Source organism: Daldinia caldariorum (assembly GCF_022478825.1).
Source record: "Daldinia caldariorum strain CBS 122874 unplaced genomic scaffold F4812scaffold_1, whole genome shotgun sequence".
Classification (NCBI taxonomy): domain Eukaryota; kingdom Fungi; phylum Ascomycota; class Sordariomycetes; order Xylariales; family Hypoxylaceae; genus Daldinia; species Daldinia caldariorum.
In genome coordinates, this window is record NW_025953037.1 from 1,668,488 (window position 1) to 1,681,994 (window position 13,507).

General features: G+C 47.9%; 6 protein-coding genes across 6 annotated transcripts; 2 read left to right on the forward strand and 4 right to left on the reverse strand.

Annotated features, from left to right (window-relative positions):
* Positions 1-479: 479 nt before the first annotated feature.
* F4812DRAFT_409469 (Coatomer, gamma subunit) lies at positions 480-3,959 on the reverse strand. Its single transcript, XM_047932445.1, has 5 exons — positions 3,789-3,959; positions 3,331-3,641; positions 1,961-3,275; positions 1,086-1,904; positions 480-1,027 (listed from the first exon to the last, which is right to left on the reverse strand). Exons 1-5 carry the CDS (start codon positions 3,862-3,864, stop codon positions 795-797), a joined length of 2,754 nt encoding a protein of 917 aa, XP_047794892.1. The 5' UTR covers positions 3,865-3,959; the 3' UTR covers positions 480-794.
* A 241-nt stretch (positions 3,960-4,200) lies between these two features.
* Positions 4,201-5,694, reverse strand: F4812DRAFT_449050 (DUF1613-domain-containing protein; the record flags this gene model as incomplete). Its single annotated transcript, XM_047935931.1, has 1 exon — positions 4,201-5,694. One exon carries the CDS (start codon positions 5,692-5,694, stop codon positions 4,201-4,203), a length of 1,494 nt encoding a protein of 497 aa, XP_047794893.1.
* A 1,008-nt stretch (positions 5,695-6,702) lies between these two features.
* F4812DRAFT_409471 (anaphase-promoting complex subunit Apc5) lies at positions 6,703-8,110 on the forward strand. Its single transcript, XM_047932446.1, has 4 exons — positions 6,703-6,993; positions 7,180-7,254; positions 7,390-7,482; positions 7,558-8,110. Exons 1-4 carry the CDS (start codon positions 6,966-6,968, stop codon positions 7,704-7,706), a joined length of 345 nt encoding a protein of 114 aa, XP_047794894.1. The 5' UTR covers positions 6,703-6,965; the 3' UTR covers positions 7,707-8,110.
* A 300-nt stretch (positions 8,111-8,410) lies between these two features.
* Positions 8,411-10,175, forward strand: F4812DRAFT_464683 (methyltransferase TYW3-domain-containing protein). Its single transcript, XM_047938367.1, has 2 exons — positions 8,411-9,081; positions 9,139-10,175. Exons 1-2 carry the CDS (start codon positions 8,524-8,526, stop codon positions 9,634-9,636), a joined length of 1,056 nt encoding a protein of 351 aa, XP_047794895.1. The 5' UTR covers positions 8,411-8,523; the 3' UTR covers positions 9,637-10,175.
* Positions 9,793-10,914, reverse strand: F4812DRAFT_18155 (DUF1690-domain-containing protein). The gene is made up of 3 exons (XM_047930033.1): positions 10,635-10,914; positions 10,463-10,520; positions 9,793-10,330 (listed from the first exon to the last, which is right to left on the reverse strand). Exons 1-3 carry the CDS (start codon positions 10,688-10,690, stop codon positions 9,950-9,952), a joined length of 495 nt encoding a protein of 164 aa, XP_047794896.1. The 5' UTR covers positions 10,691-10,914; the 3' UTR covers positions 9,793-9,949.
* A 1-nt stretch (position 10,915) lies between these two features.
* F4812DRAFT_18154 (cytochrome P450) lies at positions 10,916-12,713 on the reverse strand. The gene has a single exon (XM_047930032.1). The coding sequence runs from the start codon at positions 12,516-12,518 to the stop codon at positions 11,145-11,147; it is 1,374 nt and encodes a 457-aa protein (XP_047794897.1). The 5' UTR covers positions 12,519-12,713; the 3' UTR covers positions 10,916-11,144.
* Between the last annotated feature and the right edge of the window lie 794 nt (positions 12,714-13,507).

Below are 13,507 nucleotides of genomic sequence, written 5' to 3' on the forward strand. Positions count from 1 at the left end.
CGTCCCCTTTATTTTGAAAGGAACGTCGTCAAAGATCAAAAGACGAACTAATTTGTGTAGGTGGTAGTATGTAGAAAAATTGAAGGAAAAAGAAAAAACAGTGAGTTGGCTTGTAGGGCAAAGGAAAAAAAATATGGAGAAAGCGTCATTGTGTGCATCGAATATCGAAGACCCATTTTCTAAGCTAAGAGCTGGCATAGGTAATGTGCCTACCTAAGGTAAGCTAATAAACTTTTATTATAGAGGTACCTAGGTACTTGTAAATAGGTACATCTACCTAGTACTTTAGGTACTAGAGGTAGGTAGGTACCTTAGAGGAGGTAGTAGATATGTTGGAGGTGATCTACATACCTACCTGATGTACATACCTCCTCCATTACCCATGGGGTAGAATCAATGTAACTTTAAGTATAAGCGCATTTGTGTTTAGAGAGACATCAAGGTTACCTTACGTAGGTACCTTAGGTTAAGTTGCATGTAAATGTAAGAAGCTATAGCCAAGGTGAAGCTTATTATACTGTTCAATTCATCATAACCTTAAGGGTCCTCGAGTTCAACCTCCCAGGTTCGTTCTGCTGACACTCAAGAGGCTATCATATAATTCTTTCTTTGACTCTTTCTTATAAACAAGTACAGCTCGGCCCCTAATATCATTCATCTAGGATCGCGCAAGTCCTACACTGCTCGCCCCTTTACTCGAGTCTCTAGTAGTAATATGCATAAGGTAACCCTCAAAACCGAAAGGACATCGCTCGTCATTTTTTGCAGAAACGCCTTTCCAGAAACCATCATTATTACGCGACGGACGCCACCACCATAGCAGCAACATTCTCCTCCTCGCTGCGTACTATAATCTTGGTTGTCACTCCTGACTTCGACGAGTACGCCATCCTGACGTTTGCCACTACCCTTCCCCCGTTGACCGTCTTGCCCAGAAGCTTGAGTTGATGTGTCGTCTGGCTGACCGGAACATCTGTGCCTTCCAGTGGTTGTAACGAGAGCGTCTTGATAAGTTGCTCCGTAGCATCTGCCATTTCACATTAGTTATACTTTTCGTAAAAATATAGAGAAACATAAACACATACCTGCGATGCTGCTTACGCCTGACAGCTGCATTGTCTCCTCTGCTTCCTCACCAGCCGCACCCACCTGTTCCCATACGTGGTTGAAGTTGCCTGCGAATGTGGGTATCACGTAGTCGCTACCGGCAAGATCGAAGTCGGACACCTCGTACTCATCCTCGTAGCCAGTCTCCTCAGGCTCGTTGGTAGTAGGGTCGATCTCCTTGCTCGTGAACTTAAGTATGTTAGAGAAGGTGGCGGTCGGTAGGGATCCCTCGCCGTTCGCTTTCTTGAACGCCACGTATATCTTCCCGGGCTCATCTGTGGGAAGCTTCTCTGCTTGAATGATGAACACTTCCTCTAGTTCTTCCTCGTCAGACGGCGTTGCTACCACCGACACGTTTTCGAGGACCGTAGCTAGAAGTGTGTTCTTAACTTCGTACTGGAGTACGATGTGCTCCTTGAAGATGTGCTTGACGACTGTGACGACGTATTCCGTCTCGGCTTCGGTCAGCTCAACAACAGAGGATGACTTGAGAACGCTGCCAAATTCCTTCATCTCCGGGATCGACATAAGTTCTTGAGCATACTTCTGGGCGGCAGCAGCTGCTGAGGCTTGTGCCTCTACGCCAGTCGGCGTTGTCTTTGTGGGGCCGGTCTTTGGCGGCTTTAGAGATGGCGTAGTAGCCGTAAGCTTCTTCGTGCGATCCTCGGCATCTGCTTGCTCCCGAGTGACAACCGGGATCTGGCTGATGTCGAACGGAGTTTCGAAGGTTGACTTGTCATCCGATGTCACATACATAACAAGCTGGTGTTCAAAGTAAGGTAGCGAGAACATATTCTCTGTGGTCCTGATTAGTATTTCACATTGTTTGTAAAAGAGCGGCAAATGTACTTACCGTTCTTGATGAAGCGATCACCTAAGTCATCCTCCTCGTGCATCAACCTCAGATTGAGCGCGGCACGGTCACGGACTTCATCATCCACGTCATCCAAGCACCTAGTCAACAGAACGTCGACGCTACGCTTGACTTCAGGGTCCTTCTGACCCACACCGAACTTGGCTAGGGCGGTTACGGCTGCCGCTCTTACAATGGCGTTCTCCAGAACCACACGGTTGTAGATATATCGGATGTATTTGGTAGGCTGAGAAGTCTTGGGTCCTTCTAGACCGAGCAGGTGGAGAATACGCACAGCCAATTTCGTGAACTCGCAATCTTCGATAAATTCGCAAAGGTGGGCGAGAGCGTCTTCCTTGGAATCTGGAACGAACTTAATCAGGTCAAACATGCTTTCCACAACAGCCCGCTTGAACTCGTAACCGCCCTCGTCGCGTAGAATGCCACTCAAGAAAGAAAGCATGCCAGCTTGTTTGCTAGGGAACTTAAGGCATAGGGTTCGGATGGCTTCGACGATGGTGATCTTGAACTCGTCCGTAATTTCAGACATAAATCCAGAGATTTGCTTCATCAACCTATCCACGCTTGCTTCATTGCCAGTCTTGAGCAGTGTGGTAATAGCGAACGTAGCGATCGAGCGGTTACTGTTGGAGATGAGCGCCTCAATATCGGGGTTGCAAACGTTGACGGCTTGCGGCTTGAAGGAAGCAAAATTGTGTAGGATGCGGAGGGCAGCGAATTTGGTTACGGCACGAGGCGAAGAGAGGAATAGCTGTAGCACATGAACAGCTTGGGTGACTTCGGCGTCGGTGACATCCCTCATATCGCAGATTGCCTTAGCTGCCTCAAAGTTGACCATTTCGCTCTTATGTCTTAACCATCCGTCAAGAAGCTGCATCATAGGCTTTCTGAGCGATTGGTCTTCCTCGGCCAATTGCGCAGCTAGCCTAACAAGCATCACTATAGCGGCAGGGCTCTTGACAGCACCAGCGGCACCAAACTGTTGCACCATCTTGACCAGTGCCATCCTATCGTGGGATCGTATCTGGTATAGGAGACCAATGGCGTGGTATTGGGTCATGGTGGAGTTATTAACAGGTAGTGAAGCCGAGGAAGACGAAAATCCGAGGGAGAAGCCACCTGAAGACTTGGTCGAGGCGGCAGCCTCTTGCGTTTCGGATTGCCATCGTCGAACGACGTCCTTGGCGATTGGGAGGAGGTGATAGGAAGATACAAGGGCGGCGGAGGATACTGAAGGGTTCTTGTCGACTATCGCTGTCTTCATTACACGTTCGATCGATTGGACAGTCGTCGCCTGCAAGGCATCAGCAAGGGGGAGTAAGGAAGCTAGGACTATGCATTGGGCTCACGTCGATGATGCGACATAGGGCACGTATAGCATTGGGTCTGTAGATTGCATCTGTGCTACCACCAGTATCCTTCATTATCGTACTCGTAACCATAATAATATCTTCGGCGGAGTTGGCGATCTCCTTGATAACCAGATGGACCATCTGTCGCAAGCTGGCATCTTTGTTCTGGAATAGCTTCGAGATACCGAAGAAGAGGGTGGTGGCTTCGTTCGTCGGGAACTTCTCGCCGGTATATAGGAGGAGGGCAATCTTCGTTAGGAGGATGCGACATCTTCGTGGTTGAATTGGCGAACTATTGAATAATCGAGCTTGGTGCTGTTTAGCTTCGCGTATTATGGTATTATGCAGACAGACCGTCTAGATCAGATAGACCTTATATAGCTGGGTGGGCAACAACCTAAGGGGGGAGAGACTCGAGGATTTAAATTAAATATTGAATTGAATTGTAAACTTACCTTCTTGAAAAACTTGAGTGCGGTCAACTTTGACCAAGCCGAGGTCGGCATCTTCATCTTTCTTGCCGTAGCTCATGTTGGGCGGTGAGACGGCTGTGTTGAAGGTGAAAGTTGAAGATAATCGCGGGTCTTTGGTGTAGTGCCAGAGCTTAATTCATACATAATTTCGGGCCAGCACATTTCAATGTTCCTTGGCCTTTGGGAAGGAGCGACGTTGCAAACTCATGTGCTCTAGTTAAGCCACGTCAAGCCACGTGATGGCGACTTTACCAACTAGCCAAGCCACATCCAGGTACGTACCTAATGTAATGTTCTTATTATATAAAAGCAATCACCGCATTGCTATCCAACTTTTATATCTCTATTCTATCGGGTATACTCTATATATATATATATTTCCCCATAGGTATTGCTAATGTCCCCTCGGCTTGCTCTCTATCAGCTTCATCACGTTATCCGCATACCCTTCCGTACCGCCATATTTAACTATAACCTCTTGGATATCTACCGCTGAGGAGGATGAACTCCTTTTTCTACCGATCAAACCCGTGTTTCTTGTGCTTGGTATCCTAAGCATCTCGGTTTCTATCTCCCACCCACAGTCCCTTGCTATGCTTTTTATCCATTCGACGAGTGAGGAATACGCCGACGGCGATTTCCCTTGCGTTTTCGGCGCGGGAGCCCGGAATCTTGCACCGGTAAGATCGTGACTGCAGCACGGTATCATGATGAACGGACAATTTGATATAGCAGCAAGTATCGGTGTCCACGGTGTCAACTCGTCTGCATGATTAGATATGATAAACGTGCCTTCAGGAAATAAACCGTCGTGTATAAGATCAGTGCTATCTACATCATAGACGGTCACACTACTCGTATCCTTCCTGTTTAGAGGGTGGTTGATCACAGAAGGAAGTAGGACATGCTGCCGGAGACTCTCTCGATCCTCCGGCTCATCACTAATCGTTTCGGAATACTGTTCCCATGATTTCCGTTTCCGCGCGTCAAATCCCCAACCTGAATATCCTTCTTTTCGAAGGAGGTACACGAGCAGCCCGTTACCGCAGCCAATATCGACAAATCCAGGGAAAGGGGAGTCTTTATACATCTGAGCCCACAGCTCGATAAGAAACGCCGCAATGGCCAAGTCTTCAAACACGTGCTTAGACGGGTCTGTTACCTCGGCCCAGGTTTCAATAAGCTGGCGAGCATAACTCTGCTTTAACCTAGTATATGTATTCTGCACAGAGATCTGGGGGACGATAGTGTCGTGATGAACCCGCTTAGTGTACCCCTTTTTAGTTCCTTCGCCATGCTTATGGAGCACTGACAGGAGATTAGAGGCTGTCCCCACCAACTTTGGCGAACGATCTCCATCGTTAAAGAAATGGTAATGGATAGACACGGAACCCTTATTGTCTTCGGGGCTCCATTCGTGGAGAAATGCTATGCCTTGCACTTTAGGATGATAGAATGGCATGTCATCAGGAGATGAGACGTGGGGTTTGTAAACAACCATGGACCTTTCCATATTCCCCGGTCCAGTGCCATGATAAATTAGACACGTTTGGTCTAGAGGCTCATCTCTTCGAGTATTTCTAGGAACAAGCTTCCGTACCAGGGCTTTATCAAGGTGCATATCTTCAAAGTAGATAATGCTTGGCCGTGTGACCGCGGGGTCAGTAGTCTCATCTTTTTTACGTAGATCCCGCTCTACCAAGATATCGGCCCGGAACAGCCAACTGGAATTGATATTCGGATTGCGAATCAAATTCATCATGACTTTGAAAAAGATTTGCGAATCGAACTCACAGCTCTTCAGAAATAGGGGAGTCCATCTTGATCCAGACGAATCTTTAATTAGACTCGGAGAGTCATCGGGAAGCTCTTGCGCATCGAAGACCATCTCGAAATTGAAATTGGTATAGGCGAAATATGCGAAATATGCGAAATATGTAAAATATGTAAAATAAGTGTTACCTGCAGGACCTTTGGAATCGGGACATGGATAGGTCGATCGAAGGGTTACAGGCTGACATAAGTAGAGATTGCCCACTTGAATTAGCCCACGGATGAGTCCAATAATGAGACTGATGTTCTAGATGTTCGCCTTTCGGGAGGCCACATGCAGATGCGCAGATGCGCAGGGGGGGGTCAGGTCAGTCAGGTCAGCTGCTAAGATTGGTAGGTATCCTCGTGGATGTGCAGGTAGGTAGAAGTCGCTTGTCACATCTCTCGGTGCTCAAAGATTTTTGGGATGGAATTGAAATCTCTTAATGGATGATGTTTAGTCTGGATTCCTGTTGTGGTACAATGTCCGACATTCTATGGGTTATAGGTGGTGCTGGTGGTGTCGATTGTGTGGTAGCTGTGTGGCATGAGGTACGTGATGCATTCTTCCGGCATTTGCTACTTCCCGGTTAACCGCAAAATGTGAGAAATTGTGAAATTGTAAAATTGTCCAACAATTGAAATTCACATTTATTGAACAGGGGAAAGAAAAGCTGGAAAAAAGCACTAATAAAGTACCTACTTAGGTTAGGGTGTTTTCGCTCACTCCGGCAAATTTCTAATTCTAACTTTTTCGCTAGGTGGTTTCCCCCGTAGTTGCCAAGTTCAATACTACTATTGCCTAAGCCTGCCGGGTCTGATAAGGCCGCTATTTCTATGGGTGGCACGAATGTTCTACCTTGTGCAAGAGCAGTACCTAGGAGAGCAGTAGGGGCAGTAGAAGCACTGGGGGCAGTAGGGGTGAGCAGGGCAGGGTGAGGGTAGGTTCAACCGGCCCCCAGCCATGGCTCCCAGCCTGCCAGGTGCAGGGGGAAGACCCACTCACCCCTTGCCGATTCGCTAGTGACCCGCTAAATAGATGTTGCCCCTCCATTCACTGCCACTTGCTTGTTGCGGTCTTTCTCGTCCTCCTCTCTTCTACAAATTGAGCCTTAGCCACCCATCAAGAATTGAACAACAACGTCAACATTTAATCCATCTCTTAATCTCACCAACGCAATCAACTGTTGCATCGTCCACTCTCTCTAGTAAAACCCACCAGAACACTACCTACATATTAGAACTTTTACACAGCTTAGCGAGGCCACTAATATTAGTTGTCTGTCGCTTCACCGAGTTCATCTCCACAAACCCTTTTCCCCAAGTCACCCCCATAAACCCGAGTTTATGTCAATCGAAAACCTCAAGACCTATGGTACGTGCAATATGTGCAATATCTCCCTCATCGCGGGATGATTCTAAGGGGATGGGGAGAACTATTGATGTTTATCTATATCCATCGATATCGCTGTTATCCCCATCGCCTTACGATCTGACCTGATGACCCCTTTGTTTATGCAACCTCCTTTTCGCGTCATAGGCTAACCAACCATCAAAACAGACCCCTTCGCCGAAGCCGATGAGGATACAGGTGAATCCAAGCAGTCACAGAACTATATCCATATCCGCATTCAACGTACGTGTGCATAGCTCCGATGCATTTCCCATCTGGTAGTCGGCTCGCGCCGCATTCCTCACGCCCTTACTCTGCATCCCAAATACGATACATCTACAAAAGAAAAATTAATATGCTAACTTTTCATCTTATCAGAGCGGAATGGACGTAAAACCTTGACCACAGTGCAAGGTCTTCCGAAGAAATTCGACCAGAAGAAAATCCTGAAGGTCATCAAGAAGAAGTTCGGTATGCTGATAACCCCCGCTTTTTGTATAACCATTTTTATGTTTGTTCACTTTACTGACCCTATCCTCGCATTAGCTTGCAATGGCACCATCGTGAACGACACCGAGATGGGTGAAGTCATCCAGTTGCAGGGCGACCAGCGCAAGGATGTACAGGAGTTCCTCGTCGATAAGAAAGAGGGTCTAGAGCTTGATCCTAAGACGATTAAGGTGCACGGTTTCTAAGCCGGTCATGTTCACCAACCTTCCGTAATGTCTAACTGTCGAGAGCGAGACACGCAAGCAGATAGTCAGCCTTGCTTGTGTCAAGATTTCCGGCCGTTGTGCGGCAAACCCGCTCATCATGCCGAGGGTTGCACTATTGATGGAGGCGTTTACGGAATGGTTAGAACATGATACCCCTTGTTGACGTTTAAGAGGCTTCTGGCTTTTGGTATTGATATGGTTAGGCGGATGCCGGCCCACGGATCGTGTTATTCGATGCTTTTTATGGAGGCGTGGTATTATGTATGGCCTGGGTTTGTAGAACACTCTCGTTCCCGGTTCTGCGATAATGCTATTATCTATTAATCAGAGCGATCTCCAGAATATGCTAGTCGTGTAAGATGTACCGTGATATGATGGTGATAAATTCTGAACATGCGAAGAAGCCAAAATTAATACAGTAATCAAGAGTACCTACGTAATGTATGAGTTTCTATTTAATGTCGCATTTAATATCAGAAGTCATCAATTGGTTATACGTATGATGGACACTTCAGCGGCTTGCTCCATAGTATTTCCCTTAAAATTATCCCATAAGGCTGAGGCTGGTATATATTTATTTTTACAAAGGTTACGATGCTGTCATTTTTTTAGTGGGCTACTATCAGACGGAATAATCTGAGTTTTCCCTCTTGCGATTTTATCTTCAAACTATCATCTGTCCAGTCCCAACGTGTTAGGTACTCGGCGGCACGAACTTAAGACGGTTTAAAAAAAAAAAAGCAAGTAAAGTAAAGAGAAAATTTTTTTTTCAACACGCATATTGATCCTACGAATAATGAAGGGGGACAACGACACATCTCTCCCCACGCCCGGCTTCGCGCGGCGCAAGGCGCGAATCCTGGAGCAGCTGGGGCGTCCGGAAGGGGAGTACACGGACGCGTCGCCGAAGGGGACGGTGGACGAGGGGGTGCGGGAGCTGATTGGGGAGGTCAACGGGCTGGAAGGGTTCGTGACGACGAGCAGCTGCGCGGGGCGGGTGAGTGTTTTTCTGGAGGGGAGTAAGAAGGTCGGTACGGGTACTGCTGCTGCTGCTGCTGCTGAAGAGGAGGAAGGGGAAGGGGAAGGGGGTGACAGAGGGGGAGAAGGAGGAGAAGCTAGGAAATTGGCGGGTGTAGGGGGGAAGGGCGGGGGAGGGAATTGGTTGTTTGTTTCGCATGATCCGGTGCTGGTGCCGGAAAGTGAAGGGGATGTGATGGAGATGTTGGGGTTGAAGAAGGGGGGTTCTGGGGAGGGGGGTGGCGGTGAGGTTGAGGGAAGATTTCATGGGAAAGATGGCGATGCTGTGCAAGATATTGCTTCTGCAAGACTTGTTCACTTCAAGTTTGAGCCTATGGTAAGTTAAGTGTATCCCATAACTTCCGTCTGCAATAACTTAGGCTTACCGTGTTAGATTCTCCACGTCTTGACTGCTTCGCCGGAACATGCGCAGTTGCTCCTCCGGTGTGGTCTACAGGCCGGATTCCGGGAGAGCGGTGCTGTGAGCTTGACACCGGCAGCCGGAGAGCAACATGCCACCCCGATAGTCGCTATCCGGTCTATGGGACTTACATTCGAGTCCTTGATCGGGTATCAGTCCGACGGCGATGAGATACATTGTACCGTATCGTCAGCTTATCTACGGATGCTAGTTCGTATAGCCAACGAACGCTTTGTCGAAAATACGAAGAGGATCAACAGATTCCGGGCGGCTCTTGCGGAAGCAACTAAGCCGGTAGACGACGACGGCAAGAATGGGTGGGAAGACGCACAAGTACGGCGGGAAAGAAAGAGAGCAGAAGGTTTGAAGAGGAAAGAGGAACTACGGAAGCAGAAGCAGGGGGAAGATAGTGATTCTGGAGCCGTAGAAGACTCGACTTTAGAAGTCCCTTTAGACGTAGATTTCACATGAATTAAAAATCTCCACGCACAGCACGAGAGGGACTTGCACAAGAAACTAAGTGCTATCCATCTTTCTATATAGCTCTGTTTTCCCCGGGTGCTCCCTAAAAATGCTTATGCTATAAGTGTGTGTCGAGTGTTGTTACAACAGAGTATCTATCGTAGGTACCTAGGTAGGTAAGTAATTACTAGGGCGATTGGAAGGGGTGGTGGTGGTAGATAACGAGGCATCTTTCGAAGAAGTGATTTTTTCTCCCTCCTCTTCTTCTACCCCGGTATTCTCTGCAATCATTCTCCTAAGAGTTAAAAAAAAGAAGCCTCATTCACGAGACAACCTTATCAACCCACTCCTTCTCGAGCTTCCTGACCTCCTCCTTGAACGCCTCGACCTCGCGCCAGCAGTCGAGCGGGCGCCGGTCGTTCTCGAGTAGGCAGCGCACGACGCTGCCGCGGGCCTGCTCGACGGTGTCCGGGAGCGGCCGCAGCTGCTTGCGCTTCTCGAGGCGCGCCCTGAGGGCCTCGATTTCCTTGGACACGGCGGGCGTGCTCAGCTGCTTGTTATTGTCGTCATCCACGCTGCTCTCCGCGACCTTGTCTAAGGCTTCTTTGAGTGCTGCCGTCTCCTGCGCCTCGAGCTTCTTAAGTTCGTCGGCTACGCGCGCTTGTACGACTAGCTCGAGGGTCTGCGCGCGCGTGGTATCGGTCTGGACGGGGTTCGGACGAGCGGGTTAGTTAAACTAGGTCGGCAGTGCTGGGTTTCGGTGGTGGGGGAAAAGTTGAGTGGTGAAGAAGAAGAAGAAGAATAAGAGGTGGAAGGAGGGGCTGAGGATGCTCACTTCGCTACTCGACTGGAGGGTTTCAAGGACATCGTGTGAGACGCCTACGGGCGAGGATCTGCGAACGGCCGAGAGTTGTCAAGTTAGCCGAACGACGGTAGGGAACGATGATATATGATGTAACTTAGAATGGGAACGACAACAACAATAATATTTATTATTATGAACTTACGCCTTCCAGATATATGAGGATTGACTCGCCTCCGGCTTAGACGAGCTCGAGCCCATGGTTGTCAGCTTCGTCAGTGAGCTTAGGCTTTGGGCTTAGCTGGGCTGGTGGGTTGTTGCTTTCTGGGATCTGCCTTTCTGCTACTTGCACGAAATAATTCATTAATTCCCGAGCTTCTTTTCTGGTGATGCCGTTGCCGAGAAATGTGTACGGTGCGAATTGAGAGATTTAAGACCGATATACGGTGGTTAATACTGTGACGTTTATTATACATGACAGAGCACTTCGAAAAATTCTAAACACGTGATAGTTTTTACATAAATAAACGCATAGCTTGCATAATGTACAATATGACGTACAGAGCATTATTGAGATCTTAGGTAGATTCATGTCTCCCTTTTCAACCCTTTTCAACTACCTACCTAAGTTAATAGATTTGAACTTCGCCTGGAACCATCATTTATTTAGACCTCAAAGTGCATTCCAAATTTTATCTTCATCCTATCAATTACATCATTTACCCCTCGGTTTGACTCCGACCTCAAATCCCACCGGCCTCAGGTTAAACCAACCGTCTTGTTCCAACGTATAATTCGAATCCACCATCTCAAAGTCCACCTCTTTGATTAACATAGTTAGCACAATCATACTGAACTGCCAGGCCCAATGCTTTCCAATACACTCCCTCTTCCCGTTCCCAAACCACTTCTTAACCCCGGACGGGAGATCGTCAAATGCCTTCCCTATCATCCTCTGGGGCCTGAACGCAAGTGGTTTCTCAAATACCGTAGGGTCCCTGTTAACTCCCGCCAAGACGATGATCATGGGCTGGTTGTGCGCGACTTGGTACTTTCCACTAGCTAGTTGAACGGGTGCCTTGCTGTCGCTGGGTATAGGCTCGATATTGAAACCCGGAGCTGCGAATGAGAGTCGAAGGGATTCGCGCATGATGCCTTCAATGTACTTGAGCTGTGCCAAGTGCTCGAACTTAAACTCGTCATCACCGATGACTGAGTCCAGTTCCTGGCGTGCTTCGGCCACCACATCCGGGTTCTTCAGGAGGAAGTATATAGCAGTGCTGAGCATTGCTGGCGCTGTGCTGCTACCAATTGGCATGGTAACGATCTCGTCGATAACTTGTGAGTCGGTTAGAGATGTGCCCGTTTCCGGATCCGTGGCGCTCATTAGTATTGCAAGCAGGTCCTGTCGATCTGTTGGATTGGCTTTGCGATAGTTCACCAGTTCTTGCGCATACATGCGCATCGTAGTCGTGGCGTTGCTAAACTTACTACCGTAAAAGAGCCAATTCATAAATTTGGGACGGTTTGGTCGCTTCATCGCTTCGGATGTCGAGTCTTCCATCCCCTTTATCATTGGATGCTCAGGTCCGAAAAGGCAGTTCAACTTCTTCCCATAGAGGGTCAATGTTGTCGCTTCGAGATTCAACCTGTTTAACTCGCCAATAGCTGATATCTTGTTGTCAGTACCTAGTCCTTTCCACTTCGTTATAAGCTCGGCGGTAGTGTCCCTCATTTCCACGAAATTTCCCGCGAGTGATTGCGGACTGAGCTTCGGTGCGATAATACGGTGTGCGATGCCCCAGCTCGCCTCGTCGTCGAATGCCGTGAACAGAGCATCATGTACGGCGTACCGTATTTCGACTATTGGACCACCGACGTATTTCCGGAACCGTTTCTCGTCGCATAACTCCTCCGCAATGGTCGCACCAGCTACGAATACAATCGTATGGCCCAAAACCTTGATCTGAAATATCTCTCCGTATTTCTCTGCTAGCTCCCTCAGCGAATCCCACGTATTGTTGGGATCGACATCAAAGATGTTCCCCAAAAGGGGCACTCCGGGAGGCTGTGGAATTGGGACTGACATGATGTCTATCGCTTAAGTAGAAGGGAAGACGGGGCGAAGAAGCTGCCCATCTACCACGACCTATTAATATTAGAAGAACTAGCGGCGCTCGACCATTCAGGCCACACCGCAACTGTAAGTGCGCCTTTTACGTCATAAGCGTCCTGTTTAGTATCCTATATTGTTTCTTCTTTCGACAACTCATCGCGCAGCGGTTATGTTGAGTAACAGCTCGCAGTACTACTTTTAATCTATCTCAAGACGAACATAAAGAGCCCATTCCAGTAGAATCAGCTCAATCGACATCCAATCTTCCCCACGCACGCTTTCATTTACTGATCCGAACATATTTGAACTTTTGCAGGACTATTGGTGATACTAAGTACCTAAGTTGGTAGGTATTCCTAGCATATGCTCTTCTCTTCTACTTTCTTTTTTGGCGTCTCTTGTGGGGATTGTCTTATATTGGTCGACTTCGGAAGGGCACTATCGTTGTGGCTTGTGCAACGCTGCCGATCTCCTGGGAAACCCGTACACTATCGGACAGAGCTGCAGACTACCGTGCTTCGAAAAATGTGTCGTAGAAAGCCTATCATAGGTGGGCTATTTCAATTAATAGAGGTGGTTGGTTCTTCATGATATTCCCAGCGCATTAGCTCCATCTCGGCATTGGTATCTCAGCTGGCGATTGCAACCAGGCTGCGCACGGAACTTCTTGATTGAGTTTATTTATTGGATTCAAGATAAATGTTATAACCACACATCATAGTAAACGTAACAAATAAGTCTCCTGTTGCCTATCTGAACTTGCTGATTGTTTCGGCATCTTGTACAGGATTGCGAACGCCAACACATCCCAGTACCAAAAAGCGTAAGCATTTACAAATTATATGTGTATCTCCCCATGTATAATAATCATGGTATTATCTATCTACGGTCCATTATTTTTGCCTAGGCCTATACTTGCCTCGACGACCCCGAGAATGCAGCGTTTATCTCCTAAACACTTC